The sequence below is a fragment of the Pleurodeles waltl genome, chromosome 6 (genome assembly GCF_031143425.1).
Source record: "Pleurodeles waltl isolate 20211129_DDA chromosome 6, aPleWal1.hap1.20221129, whole genome shotgun sequence".
NCBI classification, from domain to species: domain Eukaryota; kingdom Metazoa; phylum Chordata; class Amphibia; order Caudata; family Salamandridae; genus Pleurodeles; species Pleurodeles waltl.
In genome coordinates, this window is record NC_090445.1 from 1,048,493,413 (window position 1) to 1,048,509,345 (window position 15,933).

A 15,933-nucleotide genomic window follows, 5' to 3' on the forward strand; every position below is an offset into this window, starting at 1 on the left:
TTGCATAGGTGTCCGTGATGGACATCTGTCCATAGACAATCCATACAGGGTTTGAACCCTGATTTCATGGGCGGAGACATGGTACTGCTATATTAATTTTGTGTGAGGAAACTCCTCAGAGAGAGTGAAGCTCCAGATCTTTGTCAAAGGAGTGGAAAGAAGGGAACAGATGTTGTTGCAATAGGGTGCTTTTTAGCCTCAGTGATGCTGTCTGACGTAATTTCTGGCGTCAACAAAGACTGGTGCCCTCTACCGGTGACTTGAGTGCTTTGAAGTTTTCTGTATCCAGTGTGACACCTGGGACAGTTCTGCAGGTGAGGAATCTGCAGGTAGACGTATCCATCAGAAGCACTATTTAAGATCTACTGGCAGCATGCTGTTCATTCGGATAAAAGGATTTGTTCATTGCTACTTAATACTCCAGAGCCCCTCCAAGTTAAAATTCAAACTGATCGAACATTATCTTCTGAGTACATTTTTAACAGTCATGTTATCCCCATTTTTGCCTATAAATGAGAAATCTCCTTTTGCTTCTTATATCCAATAGTATATTTTGCTTTAACATCATTTTGCACAAACACTCTAAATTGTAAGAAATGTGCATTTTACAACTGAAACCAAAACAACATTTTTGATTTACAGTAGTATGATGTGAACTTGAAATTTTGCTTTCAAGCATGAAACTGTATAAATGATCTAATAAAATTCATCCTCAGCAAGGAAGGTCTGGTTAAGCTATATATACAACTAGACGATATTGTAAAGGTCTTCCCTCTTGTACCGTCAAGGGATTTCTGACATCTTTGAAGGATACTTCCTTGCTTCACTCTAGTGTTACATACCTTAATGTGTCTAGAAAGCATTGCACTTGTTTTCCACTGCGATTCAGCATCCTTTCCTTTTTCAAATCCCATAGTAGATGGACACTGATAAAAAAATGCAGAAATGTGGACAGCACAAATTAAGGTTTTTAAATAACGATTTAGGAATTCATAGACAATTGCACAGTGTTATTGCCATGTGCAGAAATCATCTTCTTAGGAGCACACATTTACCACAATGGTTGACTCATAAACCATACCATAACTGTATTTCTTTTAATGAACAATTGTATTGATTTTTGAAGATACAGGAAAAGACAACACAGGGTAGGAGACATGCATCAACAAAGAAAAATGGATTTGTTGCATGCAGATAATTGTACACCTTGAGAAATAACCCAAATAAACAGAATCAGTCCACACCCGCCATCCCCAAGTCTCTTGGGTCCCTGGAAGTTCATGTTAGGAGACCCAGCCATTTCCCCCACACCTTTATATGTTTGCGTGGACATCTTCTTGCCTCATAAACTGACCTTTTTTGGCTAGCGCACCAGTCAACCCCGTGCCTCCACTTCAGCATGGACGGTGTAGTGGGGGAGTTCCAAAGAACTGCAATGTCTTGTTTTGCTACCATCAGCGTAGTACCCACAAAAGTTTTCTCTGCCCTCGAGCCCCTCGCTCCCTCCATCACACCCAACAAAACCAGTGCTGGAGACAGCTGCTGCCCCCATCCGACCATCGCATGCAGTTCTTGAAAAAGCTTTTGCCAATAGAGCGCCATATGGGGGTATCCTCATACCATGTGAAAAACTCTGCAGGTCCCTCCATGCACCTGGGGCAGTGAGGGGAAGATCAGAGCCCAGCCCGATGCATTTACGCCAGAGAGGATTATGCCCCATACAGGAAGTACAGTTGTATCAACCTCAATCTGGACGAAACAGTTATCAGCCTGGGTGCCATCAATGCATCCTGCCAGTCCGCCTCTTCCAGGGGACCCAGCCAACTCTCCCAGCGGGCTCGAAGATGGTCCAAATCACCCAGAGTATTGTTGATTAGCATTCTATAGAGCTGGGAAACACCCCCCTTCCCTACAGCCCTCATCAGCACCATGGCCTCTAGGGGGCTATGTTGTGGTATCGTGTTGATGCGCGGTAAGTGTATGTGAAGGGCAAGTCAGAGTTGGAGGTATTTATAAAACTGTGTGTGGGCAAGTTAATGGGTAGCCTGTAGGTCCTGAGACATTCTCATGGTTCCCCCCTCCACAGATCTCCCAGGAGAAATATGCCCAGCAGTTCCCACCTTCCAACCCATGCAAGTCTGATGATTCCTTCAGCCAAGTACCATGCCCATAGGGAGGTCTGCTGGGTAACTATATTCTTCCAACGCGTATGACTCAAAGCTGCCCGTCAGGCCAGGAAAGCCACCCTGGTCACTGGTTCTAGGGTGCGAGGGAGTGGCGATCTGTAGAGGAGTGCTAGTATCTGAGGAAAGCTCAGAGCCATCAGTTCAAACTGATAAGCCGGGTCCACCAGAACCCATTTAACCAGTCGTGAAGGACCAGAAATTGTGTTGCCAAAAAATACAGTGGTAGGTTGGCCATGCCCATTCCACATTCGTAAATACCCCTCTGACAGTACTGCAGTGCAATGCGGTGTCTCGTTCCACACCAAAGAAAGGAGGCTGCTGCTCGGTCTAGCACCCAGAACCACGAGCAAGGGATTGGAAGCGGAAAGTTCTGAAGAGTATATAAGAACCGTGGCAAGATCATCATTTTATATAAAGCCACACGACCCAAAATGTTTAATGCCAGGGATTGCCACCTTGCCAAGTCTGCCTTCACCCGAGATGCCAGTGGGGTCATGTTCAGGGCCCATATCAGCTCAGGGAGGAGAGTCACCCAGACACCCACATATTTAAAGCTCAGTCGGTGGATAGGAACCTTATCTTGCCAACCATTGCAGTCCCATGAGGGGGCCAGTAGCACCAGGACCGACTTAGCTGGATTCATTTACAAGCCTGACATCTCCTCGAAGCAACCCAGCAGGTGAAGGCTCCGCAGGCCAGTTTCACTAGGGTCTGCCATATACAATAGGATGTCATTGGTGTACAACGCCACGCAATCCTCTTAAGTGTGATCCCAGATCCACCCGTGGTATAATGGGTCCATGCTAATCAGGGGAGCCAAGGCCTCGATTGTCAGAGCAAATAGAAGTGGGGATAAAGGACAGCTCTGGCGCGTTCCTCGACAAATGGAGAAGGCAAAGGATACTGTGTTGTTCACCCCCACCCAGGCTACTGGATTGATGTATAGAGCTTGGACCATCCGACGAAATCGTGGCCCCATGCCCGCCCAGATTAGCACCAAACCAAAGTATTCCAAGTCCACTGTATCAAAGGCTTTTTTGAAATTAATAAAAAGGAGTGCTAAATCAGAGGGAATTCGGTGACGTCGAGCCAGCGCTACATGGAGACGACATATACAATGACGCGTATCGCGGTTGGTCATAAAGCAGCATTGGTCGGGGTGAATCAGAAGTGGCAGGACCCTCTTGAGGTGGGTCGCAAGAATTGTGGCATAGATTTTTATTTCATTATTAATAAGTGAAATTGGTCTGTAATCCGCGCAGGGCCTGGTCGGTGGCTGTGTCTTAGGAGCACTACTATGGTGGCCGTTTCCATTCCGTCCGGAAAGGAACCAACCTGGGACACTTCGTCATAGAGAGCCTGAAGTTGAGGCGTTAACCCTTCTTTAAACATTTTGTAATATTCTAGCGGAAATCCATCGGATTCAGGAGTTTTCCCTGCCCCCATTGACGTGATTGCCGCACTTATTTCCTCCCCCAGTGTAGGTTCATAAAGGATGTCTATGTCAGTTTGTGACAACTCCGGGAGGGGGACATTGTTCAAGAATTGTCGGGCATGTTCTGGAATAATCATTGAGGAAGCTTAATAATTCACTGTAATAAGAGGAAAAAGTGTCTGCTACCTCTTGTAGCTTGGTGGCCACTTCCCCCTCTGTGTTGCTAATTTTGGGAATAATTCTAGATGAATGATGGTGTGATACCAACCAATAAGGCAGTTTCCCATTTTTATCTCCCCACCCATGTACACGGGTGGTGGAGGCACGCCATAAGTGTCTTGCTGCCTCAAGGGAGAGATCGCGTATCTCCTCTCATATGAGCATGAGTTGCCAATTCAGTTCCTCATTGGGCCGTGTGGATTGTTTAGCCTCCAGACAGAGGGCTCGGGCTTCCAAACTAGAGATGTGAAGCCTCTGGGATTGTTCCCGGGTGAGGACCAGACCCTTTGCAGCCCCCCTTACCACTGCTTTACACGATCCCCACAGGGTACCCGCCGAGGGGACCGAGGTCGTGTTGAGGGAAAAGTATTACTGAATAACTTCTTGCAATTGTTGGGCAAATAATTTGTGCTGTATGTATTATGCATTCAACCGCAACACCGGACGGGCAACCGCCGAAGCTGCCCCTAGCACAAACTGCAGCGGAGCATGATCAGAGGCACCCTGAGGAAGGATCTCAAAATGCATGAGTTGGCTGCAATCTGTAGCCGGCAATAGAATGAAGTCTATCCTAGATTGCGTTCAGTGTGCTGCCTAGGTGAGTGTAAACCAAGTTTGTTGTGGATGCCAGATTCTCCATACATCGCATAACCCCAGGGACACCATCCAGTTCGTCAAGCTGGAGGCCGCCGCCTGCCTCTGGTGCGAAACGTCCCGCAAGGGGTCTGAGACCACGTTAAAGTCTCCACCTATCAGAGTAGTCCCTGAGGCAGATCCAGGAGTGTTTTGGTATGGTTATTTAGAACTGTGCATAAGGACACTGAAGGGGCGTATATGCATATAACGTTAAGTGTGAGCCCCTCGATGCACCCGGACAGGACCAGAAACTGCCCTTGGGGATCCCGCTGTGCTTTTGTGAACATCATGGGAAAAGATCGGCGCAACATCACCGCCACCCCACTTGACCCACAAACAAACCTGGTGTGCTAAACCCTCTCATAAGCCTCTATGTGCTAGAAAAGGACAATGGTCCCTGAGTATGTGGGTCTCCTGAAGCAGCAGCAAATCAGGTTGGTGGCGGTGGGCTATGTGAGGACGGCTGTGCGCTTAATCCTATCCAAAAGTCCATTAACGTTCCAAGATAGAACTTTTATTGGTCCTACCATTTATGTATGTATAGGTCGATGGAACATTACGGCAGGCAGCCATACCGCCCTCACCGTAAAGTGGGCAAGTGGGACTGTCGTCTCCATGTCCACCAGTGCATCCCAGTAAGCAAGGTGTATGTCTAAAACCCTGTGTGTCTAAAGTAAGAGGAAAGCAAATAACAACTCTCAACAACAACATGAGCTGCCCCATATCAGGTGTAATCTTGAACCCCCCCACTCCCACCCCACCCCTTACTTCCCCCCCAGAAGCATCTGTCGCCCTTATAAAAAATTAAACTCTTGAAGATCCAAACCGAACTTAAGCTAACCAGCAGTGGTGACCCCTCCATAAAGCCGGATGTGTTGATCAAAATTCAGTAGACAGTTACATAACAAGAAATAAACAAGTGTTACGTTTGACATGCCCTTCCCCATTCCTCCCGGAAACTCAAAGCGTTGGACTCCTGGACAGATCAGAGTCACTGGAGGCTTCTCCTGGGCCGGGGGACAACTCCCCTGCCGATAGCCCTGTTACTGCCCCTTGAGCCTCAAGTGTGTCCTTCTGTCGGTGGTGGGGCTGGGCAGACCCATCCCACAACCGCAGCAAGGAAGAGCCCGGGCAGGACCCCCGATGTCCTCTGCGCCTCCCAGACCGGGTACGGCTTTGCTGGCTCCTAGGTCGTGAAGACCGGTGATCCAAGCCCGGGGATGGCCGCCCCCACTGTGGGCCACCTCCAGATGTTGTCAGCAGACTCTCCACGGTCAGCCATGTCTAGGCCGCCGTCAGAGACTCGAAAAAATGGGTTTTGTTAGCGCGTACTGCTCTGAGGTGAGCCGGGAAAAGAAGACGGTATGCTGTATCCATTTCCCTCAATTTCTGCTTTACTTCAGTGTAGGAGCTGTGTTATTTTTGAACCTCCCTGGTGTAGTCCGAGAACACGAGGACCTTTGCTCCATTGCAAAGCAGTTAGCCCTGGGCACGGGCCGCCTGCAACACTGCATCTCTGTTTTTATAGTTGAAAAATCACAGAATCACTGGTCTCAGCGAGGACCCGGGGAGGCCTGGCCTGCAGCGCTCTATGAGCACATTCTATGGCAAACCAAGGTGTGAGGCAACTCAGTGGCACCCAGGATTTAAACCAGTCCTCTAGATAGGACGCAAGGGAGGAAGTCTCTGTGTTTTCGCTAATTATGCGAATGTTATTGCGTTGTGAGCGATTTTCAGCATCCTCTGCTCTGCAGGGTAACTCGGCTGTCCGCAAAAGAAGCTGGGAGACCTGCGTTTTTAGGGGACTCATTTCGTCTTCCATGCTGGACAATTTGGATTCTGCCTCCGTGATCCTTGCTGTAGCATTGCGCAGATCTTGACGCACCAGGGCCATGTCCACTCTGACCTCCCCAAATTTTGTCTCTACTGCTGTTTGGGAGGAATGTATGGCCTGAAGGATGGTGGTCACATCTTCTGGGGGCAGGGACTCTCCCCCCCCTCACCTACTCACCAGTAGAGGTCGAGCCCCCGCCTGTGGCGAACTGCTCAATGCAAGTTTGCGCTGATGATGACCTTGCCGGTTTGTCCTTGCCTATTGTGGCCCTCAGCTGGTTTCACAGCCTGCTATAGCCTTTGGGGTGCCAACGTCTGTCACTCCAGGGCCCAGCTCCAGTCTATATGGGGCTCCACTCCACGGCTTGTGGTCGTAGCTCCTCTTCCTCAAAACGTGGAGGTACCACCCACATCACCAGGACACTTTCTTACGTCCACTGGATTCCAGCGGGTCTGCACCACTGTGCCTCTCACCCCTCTGTCTTTGTGCTGCTGCCCCTCCCCTGCAGGTCCACACCGCAGGCCGCTCTGTTCCGGCCCCGTCTCTCGGCCTCCCGGGTGCCACTGCTCCCCAGTGAGGGCCTGCCCTGCTACCAGTGGACCCCCGCGGCTCCAGCCAGATCACTCAGGAAGGGGGGCCACCATAGTCTCTCATTCAGGCGGGGGTTGAGGGTGGTATGGAAACCCCGCAGTTTAATCCCCCCAACCCCAGTCCACAGACACCCCCCCCTCCTACCTCCACTGCCGGAGGAGGCTGCGGGTCCTCTGGGCCCAGTCTCCGAGTGCAGCCGCGCTCTTCTGTGATGTCCGCCGCATCGCCGACCCAGCAGGTGGCCCGCACCCAGTACACCAGCCAGGCAGTCGGTCCCACTCCTTTCCTCCACTGGGCCGCACACCAAGGCCGCCGCCCCTTTTCAGTCCTGTCAGTCAGCAGCACACCCGTCAGCTGCCGTCTCTGGGGGCCACAGCCTCAGCAGGACCAGGTGCACAATTTCTCATCAAATGGGCTATGCACTGCTAATTACCCCAGAATTACGGCACTCATGACATCTTTGATAACATCATTAATAATATCAATGTAATATTTGCAGTAAAAATTTTGAGAAAAAAACTGTGCAAAGTGGGGGTGCAAGTTATAGTTATCTTAGGGTAGGAGTTACAGTTTACATGTGAATTTCTATGGTTTTGTACATGTAAACTGTGATCCTAACTATAGCGTCCCTGAAACCTTTGTTTATTTAAGGGAATATATATATACATGAAAAAGTTACTTACCTTCAGTAACGCCTTATCTGGTAGACACATATTCTAGTTGCAGATTCCTTACCTTAGAATTTCTCCCAGGTGTCTGTCTGGATCTGGAGGTTTTTCTTGAGCAATACCACTGTGCACCATCAGGTGGCGTTGGTCGGCTCCTCATTCATTGTCTGCATTGTGCGCGCCAGATATGATGTCGTTGAACCTATATAGGCGCCACCTAGGAGCACTGACGTCAGTTTCTTTTAATGACTTTATACGTCAGAAGCGGGGAGCCATGAAGAACACTGACGACTGGTGCGTCAAAACTAGGGCCCTGAAAGGGAATTACCCGTCCTTAGAAATCAGTTTGCAGATTGGGAAGGATGGATGGGTCGGTAAGGAATCTGCAACTAGAATATGTCTCTACCAGATAAGGCGTCACAGAAGGGAAGTAACTGTTAGACTTGGCATCCTTGGTATGGTTCCCCCTGTCTTTTTGCCTCTGACTTCTGTATTTTTGACAGTGTGCTGGCTTTTGTTTTGCTGGTTGTGGTACTCTGGGCACTTTAGCACTGCTGAGCAGTGTTAAAGTGCAAGTGCTCTCTGTGTAAATTGTGATTATGATTGGTTATCCATGATTGGCATATTTGATTGACCTGTAAGTCCCTAGTATAGTCTGCCATGTGGATCCAGGGCCTGTAAATCAAATGCTACTAGTGGGCCTGCAGCACTGATTGTGCCACACACATGAGTATCCCTGTTAACATATCTTTGACCTGCCACTGTAGTGCCTGTAAGTGCAGTTTTAAATTGCCATGTTGACCTGGCAAGTGCACACACTAAACAGGAACAAACCTTCCCTTTGCGTACATGTAAGGCACCCCTAGAGGTAGGCCAGAAGGTGGCCCTATGGGCAGGGTGCAGTGTATTTAAAAGGTAGGACATGTACTAGCGTGTTTTACATGTCCTGATAGTGAAATGCTGCCAAATTCAGTTTTCATTATTGCAAGGCCTATCTCTCCCATAGGTTAACATGGGGATTGCCTTGAAATATCTTTTAAGCGTAATTTCCCATTGGGAGCAGATAGAGATATGGAGTATATCTTTTAGTGAATGTGTTTTTTTAAAAACTTTTTACGATTAAAAAATGCCCCATTTAGAAAGAGGGCATTTTCTTACTTAACCATTCTGTGCCTCTTTCTGGCTATGGAATACACGTCTGAAACAGGATGACAGTTGGCCTGGTTGTGCATTCACTCTAGACAGTCACACAAAGGGGCCTGAGGTGTGCCCTGCTTATCCTGATGGGTCTTACTGGTCTAGGGTATGGGGAGGAGCTGACACTGTCACCTGAACAGGGCTGTGCCTGCACTTATACAAAGCAGTCTCCAACCCCCTAGAGTGTGTCTGGGACCAGGGCAGTCAAGAAAGGCAGGGTCCTGTGCACTACAAAGACTTTCTTTTGAGGTTTGCCTACTTCAAAGGCAGAAATGAGTATAACTATTGGACCCAAAACCCCAGACTCTTAAAACACCTTTGGATCAAGAGGAGACTATGCCAAGGAGGAGCTGCAGAGCTGCGAGGGGGAGTACTGCCCCTTTGCTGTATGCTGGTTGGCCTGCAGTTGCTGCTTCTGCTTTGGAGAGGACAAAGACTGGACTTCCCTGTGTATCCTGCTTGTGACGTTTCTCCAAAGGCTTGGAATGAGCTTACCTCCTTTTAAGAACTTTCAGGGACATTAAAGACTTCACCTGACAGCCCCGGGTTCTCTTGCTGAGGGCCCTGACTTGCCAAGTGGTGCCCGCTCCAGTTCCTGGGCCCTTGGGACTGAAGTCTGGCATAAAAGAAGAAGAACCAGGCACAACGACTCTGGATGACTCCAGAATCGGCGATGCTGCTTGCACCCGAAGCCGTGATCCCCGCTGCAGTATGACAACCGTGGCCAACATTGCAGGTCTGATGCCGCCGCAGCACCCTCTTAAGTTCCGCAACACTGTGAGTCCTGAGTGTTGTGTCACCGACGTCCGTGACACCTGACTTCGCTGCAGAGTGTGGTGTGACCGTGACCCTGAGAGGTTGCCCCATCACGTCTTGACCCGCTAGACTCATTGACCCCGCCGGATTGTAAGGAACCGATGCTCTGGCCGCCGCCTCACCTCCGCTGTCTCTGTAAGAAACCAGCACCTTGTCACGTAGGCTCTCATTATTCTAATGAGACTACTGGATTTTGAGCAGCAGGATCATCCGTGGTGTGGGAGACTGAGTCTAACCCACTGCGGGTGACACCTGTCGCTCTAAATCCAGGTCTTGCTCCGGCTAACTAGTAGTGCCTCATCTCTACCGGAGGATTGTGATGATTGGGCAGCCGAGTGCATGACATACTAGGCTTCTCAGGGAAGTCGTGGTCACTCAGGTCGCATCCAGTTCTCTCATTTACAACTTAGTCTCATATATAAATGACAAACAGAAGCAGTATATGTTTCAATAATAAGTTTAATAAAACTACTGCATCTTAGATAGCAAAGCGTTAGCTGCAATAACCAGGACAACACAACATGACAATATTAAAATTGTGACAAAAAGAGTGAAGCATAAAAACAACGCTATCATATTGTCACTATGATCGATGGACTATTTCCTATCTAAGTTATAATTTGAGCACAGCATGTTAAGCTCTAGTTCTGCCTTTCAGGTTCCCCAGGGAAGATATCAACCCCCCATACCTGAACAAAGGCCTGTGGTCTGCGTTAGTATCTGTAGCGAAGCATTCAGCAATCAGCATACAGTCATGGTTCCCTGGCTAGAATCTCCCTCTAACGTGTAAGGGATAAGGAAGTGTTTATATAACAACACAGCTGATGTTCTGAGAAAAATGTCCCTACGTAAGGATGTGTATTTTTTACGAATGTTGGAGACTAAACTACTACCACGTTCACCGGCAATGTACCGAACTGTAGCCTTGAATGAAGCACAGAGTGACCAAGAATGTCTTGTTTGAGAACAGAGTGCTGGGCTAGGCAAAAACAGTTGGATAGATGAAAATAAAACAAGACCGTAAAAATGGTTATTGTAATAATAATAATGCGAAGCCGAATAAAATATATCTATGTTAAAGTGCACAGCGGCCTACTGTGTTAAAATAACATGCATGGAGCTATATCTAAAATGGCTACACAACAGCCTCACCTCTCCTGCATAGCAGTTAAGAACCGATGCTTCACCTGCTATGTAGTAATATGGAACCAACACTGCACCGGCTCCAGCGAGCCTCACCTCTGTGCCACGTCTTTGACTCTGCCTCTTTTCTAAGGTACTGCTCCTGGAGGCCATGCGACTCCGTGAGCGACACCGCACTCCCTCGCGAGTGGTGTCCGACTGTTGGGAATGGCTCTGTCATGACACCATGATAGTACCAGTTGGAACTAGTGTGTTTCGAAGCGCTTTAGTGGGATTTCATCTTTAAAAATTCATATTTTTGGTTGTGTGTGTTACATTATTGTCGTTTTGGTCTTGTTTTACTTGGAAAAATATTAGCCATTTCTCTAAACTGGTGTGGTGTCCATTTGTAGTGTTTTCACCTTGTTACTGTGTGTGGGTACAAATACTCAACACATTGCCTCTGAGATAAACTTGACTGTTTGTGCCAAGCTACCAAGGGGGTGAGCAGGGGTTATCTTAGGAGTGTGACTCCCTTTCCCTGACTAGAGTGAAGGCCGCTACTTGGACAGTGGGTAAACTAACTGCCAACTAGAGACCCCACTTTTAACAGTAACTTGTTCATATGGTAGAGACTTCTGGTTGCAGCCTAAGGCCCAGAAGCCTCAGAGTCATTCTCACCGAAATTCAGGATAGAGGCTGAGGCATCGGTATCTTAGCCTGAATATCCTGGACTTTTCACTCATGAGGATAAGCCCAAAACTGTACTGTATCCAGAACAGCTCAGATGAAAGGAAGCGTCTGAGAGGGAGTCAGGTGTGACTTCTGCACGTTCGTTGTGAACCCAGATGAATGCACCGTAGTCTGGAAGGGGGGGACGAAAGCCTGGTGTGAGACCGCCTTCAACAGCCAGTCATCGAGGTGGGGGAAGACTGAAACCCCTGGCCTGCGCAGATAAGCTGTGACTACTGCCATCTCCTTGGTGAACATCTGAGGGGTGCTGTTAAGGCTGAAGTGGAGCAAAGTGAACTGAAAATGCTTGTGGCCTACTGTGAACCACAAGAAACATCTGTGGGCAGGCAGGACGTGAATATGAAAATAGGCGTCCAGCAGGTCCAACGCTACCATCCAGTCTCCTGGATCTAGGGCAGACAGAACCAGAGCCAGAGTGAGCATTAAAAACATCTGCTCCTTGGGGAAGAAATTGAGATAACAAAGGTCTAGGATAAGGCAGATGTCCTTGTCTTTTTTGGGCACCAGGAAGTAGCGGAACTAACAACCACAAGCTACTTCTGGCACAGGGACCCTCTCTGTGGCTTCCTTGGCTAACAGAGCTGTAACCTCTTCAGGGAGAAGTGCCTGTGATCCTCTGTCATCCGATTGTAGGATGGTGCCACAGATGGAGGGGCAGTTTCGGACTATTGGCAAAATCCACCCTTCTGACAAGGTAGACTGCCAGAGGGGCAGGTGATAGCGAATCCTGTCTCCAACTGGTGCCTGGTGGGGAAACATCAGACTGGGAAGGTCTGGAGACCACTGCAGAGGGGCAGAGGGGAGGTGTAGTGGGTAAACCACTGCCTCCCTGATCCACAAGGAAATTGGATAGCACGCCCCGGCCACGAAGAGACTGGACAGACAGAGACAGAGAGAGAGAGAGAGAGAGAGAGAGAGAGAGAGAGAGAGAGAGAGAGAGAGAGAGAGAGAGAGAGAGAGAGAGAGAGAGAGAGAGAGAGAGAGAGAGAGAGAGAGAGAGAGAGAGAGAGAGAGAGAGAGTTCTTTTGTTAGGTGAGCTCTGCACACAGTGAGGAATTACTCTAACATTTATGACTAATAATTTGGGCCTTACGATGCTGAAGGCTCTAGTAATAAATGCACAAGTAGGCACAACAGAGAAGAAACCCATGCACCCACTTCCCTGCCTGATGAAATTATACCCTCCAGCAACATGGCTATACTAGAAACAAACATTCCAAGAATCAATACAGCTCGAAACCTAAAAACCATCTAAAAAGGTCAACTAGTATACTATGCTAGTGATATGAATTGGGGATTTGGAAAATCAATACAATGTGTCAGGTTTGAAGAATTCCCTCCAATTACTTCAGCTATTTCTAGAGAGGCTGTGTCTGACACACAAAATCCTTTTTGGATCAGCCCTCATGCACCCTGAAGTGTAAATAAAGCAGTATGCTCCTGGAAGAACATTCACAGCTGAAACAAAGCCTTCTAGATGTGCAGGTATATAAGATAACGTCTATTGATAAACTTTCTGCCTGAATTATGAAAGGGGAAATAAATATTCCAACCTTTCTAGAGAACCCTTAAAGTGCATCTCTTTGCTTATTCATAATGCTCTCTTGACCCATGTAGTTCCCTTGGTTCACTAAAAAGCACTATAAATTGAGTTTGAAATTGCTCACTGACTCACTCATGCAACTTACAGGAAGCCCATAGAATATTTTTAAGCTAATTTACTATATTTAGACCAGTAGTCAAAATGACAGACTGTCTAGGGCATTCCTAATGGTGGTTATTGAACACTACTATCATATTATTGTCCTAGTAGGTCATACTATTTTTCTACTGAAGCTCTCTCTGAAGAAGAGAATTTGTCTTTTGATGGTGTTTCTTAAGCTTTTGCTAGAGGACCATTTAGAGAGCCACTACCTGCAAAGCAACGTACATGAGGGAGGGTATAGGGACCCCATGCAGGTTTCCGTAGGGGGTCTAAGCCTAAAATAATCTGGATTCCCACTCCTTGATCACCTTAAGGTGCATGGAGATAAATAAGTCGCAAGCATAACGGTTGTAGTGAGGCCCCTGACACCACATGCAGGTGGTACGGCGATCTGACAGGGACAGAGAAACTTCAACAGGGTTTGAACCCAAGGCCTTAGAGGGCGACATCTGACCTAGTCTGGTAATGACGCATTATCAACAAGGAATTTGGTGAAAAAAAAGAGCTACAGACCCATGCAGAGTAGACACAGAAAAGCAGCAAGTGACATAAACAAGCCAGGCAGTGTTCCATATAAAATTGGGGTTGTCACCTACGCTGCAGATGGAGCCTCATAAGAGTGCACAGACCCACACAAACTTTTCTAGACCCAATCTGAATGCTGAAATTTTTCCTAAGGTGAGAAATCTGCAGGAAGAAAAAGCCATCAGAATGAGTTTCTTGTAAGCAGGGCAGAGTGACACTGAACAGAACAATATGCCTTAGTACAAAGTTTAATCTAGGGGCATAAGACCAACAGGATCCACAATGATTACCAATGAGCCAAATACATGCCAGTAGGGAGATGGCCCACGATCTGTCACACTCATACCGCCAGACAAATTGTGGTAGGAAAAGGAACCAAATGGCCTTAACCTGGACATGGAAATGAGGGACTTTGGTATACTTTAGTTATGGTTTTGTAGAGGGCAGCACTTCGACGAAGAAGTATCATGGTGCTACAAATGACCTCTGATCTACAAATGCACATCAACCAGAGCAAGGAGAATTGGAAGGGCCTTCACAAACATTGTTTGAACAGCCACGTTTTTAAACTCTTTCCAGAATTTGCAACAATCGCTAATCTGATTAAGATGTAAAGGCAACGAGTTCTGCCCTTGAACAGCAATCACCTAGAAAGCATGGTGACCACATGTTTGGTGGCAAACTTTAGGAACAGAGAGAAGGAGGACATGTTTTGTGGTCTAAGAAGCTGTAACAATTGATGCACATGCAAAATAGCACCCAATTTTGTACCAAACACATGGACTGATAGAGAATGCAAACTTTCACAGACAGCCAGAAAGGAAGCCAAAGCTGGTGTCATATAATAAGGTCTCTCATATTCAGTCGAACTACGACTCAGCTGCATAATTCTGTATGAATTGGAGCCTGTGAAGCAAATAATCTGGAAGCCCCAAGTAGGTGTAATCACAATAATAGAGCCGCGAGGAAATAAAGTCATTTATAATCCGCACCTTATGAGAAAGGCGAATGGATATAAAATACGCTTCAACAAGCGAAGGGCGCAGGCAAGCCACAGGGAAACTGATTTGCATGCAGTATAAATTGCATTCCAAGCGACCAAAAAGCTTAGCAAGGTGTTCTGCTTAAAGGGTGTATAGAAAGGAACTGTCTTTCAATGGTCCTGAAAAAAATAAGGGTTCAAAGTTAATAGGTATTACTCAGCTCCAGGTATGATTTTGTACAATACAGAAGAAACCCACAGTCCTAAATGAACCCACAGACTGTGGACGTGCCTCACACTGCTTGTAGTTAAGAACATGGAAGAATAAGAGAACATCAACGCCATGTAAGATTCCTGCCAGAGAAGCCATGACTTCTCTAAAATACTCGAACAGCCAAAACCAGAATGAAAGTAAGTTCTTTCACTGAAAAATAAGGCAAACCTTCATAAAGATTTTCTAAATATGTCAATATTGTGCGCTTATCCGCAGATTCCTCTTTCAGACCAAAAAAAACATTTTTTTGTGAAAAATGATGCTAAATGACATATATGCTTTCAGTTACAATAATCTTTGAAAGCGGCTTTGTATTACGTGTGTGACATACAGCATGCTTTTTTCTCTTAAAAGTGGAACCATTTGAATAAATGTAAATAGCATAACCTCAATGTCTGAATCTTTTAATTTCAGAGGGCTGTCTGAAACCTTAGAGAGTCCTATTCACTCTCGCTCGTTGAAAATGAATTTATGAGAAATATGTGCTTAAGTAAGGCAAGTTACTATAGAACTGTACCGTTTATATGAAACAGCAAATATCTATTAGGAGGGTCATCTTACTTAACGTAAGAGCGTAATAGTCTGATACACAGGCACCAATTGACATGGTAGTAAGAAAAGAGGGGTGCACTGTTCCAAAATAAATGGGACTATTTTCTACAGGAGCGAGAACCCTCAAGCATCACATTGGATGTAAGATTTCATTATTGGGAAAGCTCCTCGTTAGGCCGGTGCTGCAATGCCTAACGGGCTCCACTGAGGGGGCTCTTAACCGTATATGCTCTACTGATAGTTAGAGATAAGGAAGGGTATCTGAGATTACCCAAGTAGTATAGGAGAGAAAACAGAAGTAAAATTGGTTATCCATCTACGCTCAATAATCATGATTTTAATCAATACTACTGTGATGGAGACCAAAGTTAAAAACAAGAGGGGAGTAAGACTGAGTAATAATGCTCATCTACTCGCACACAAAATATAAGTTTGAAG

General features: G+C 46.9%; 1 protein-coding gene across 1 annotated transcript in view; it reads right to left on the reverse strand.

Moving 5' to 3' along the window:
* NPHP4 (nephrocystin 4) overlaps positions 1-15,933 on the reverse strand; it is a 952,546-nt gene that overhangs the window by 143,756 nt on the left and 792,857 nt on the right. Inside the window, exon 23 of the mRNA XM_069239971.1 lies at positions 843-926. Coding sequence (XP_069096072.1) covers positions 843-926 — 84 coding nt within the window. The remainder of the gene's footprint in view (positions 1-842; positions 927-15,933) is intronic.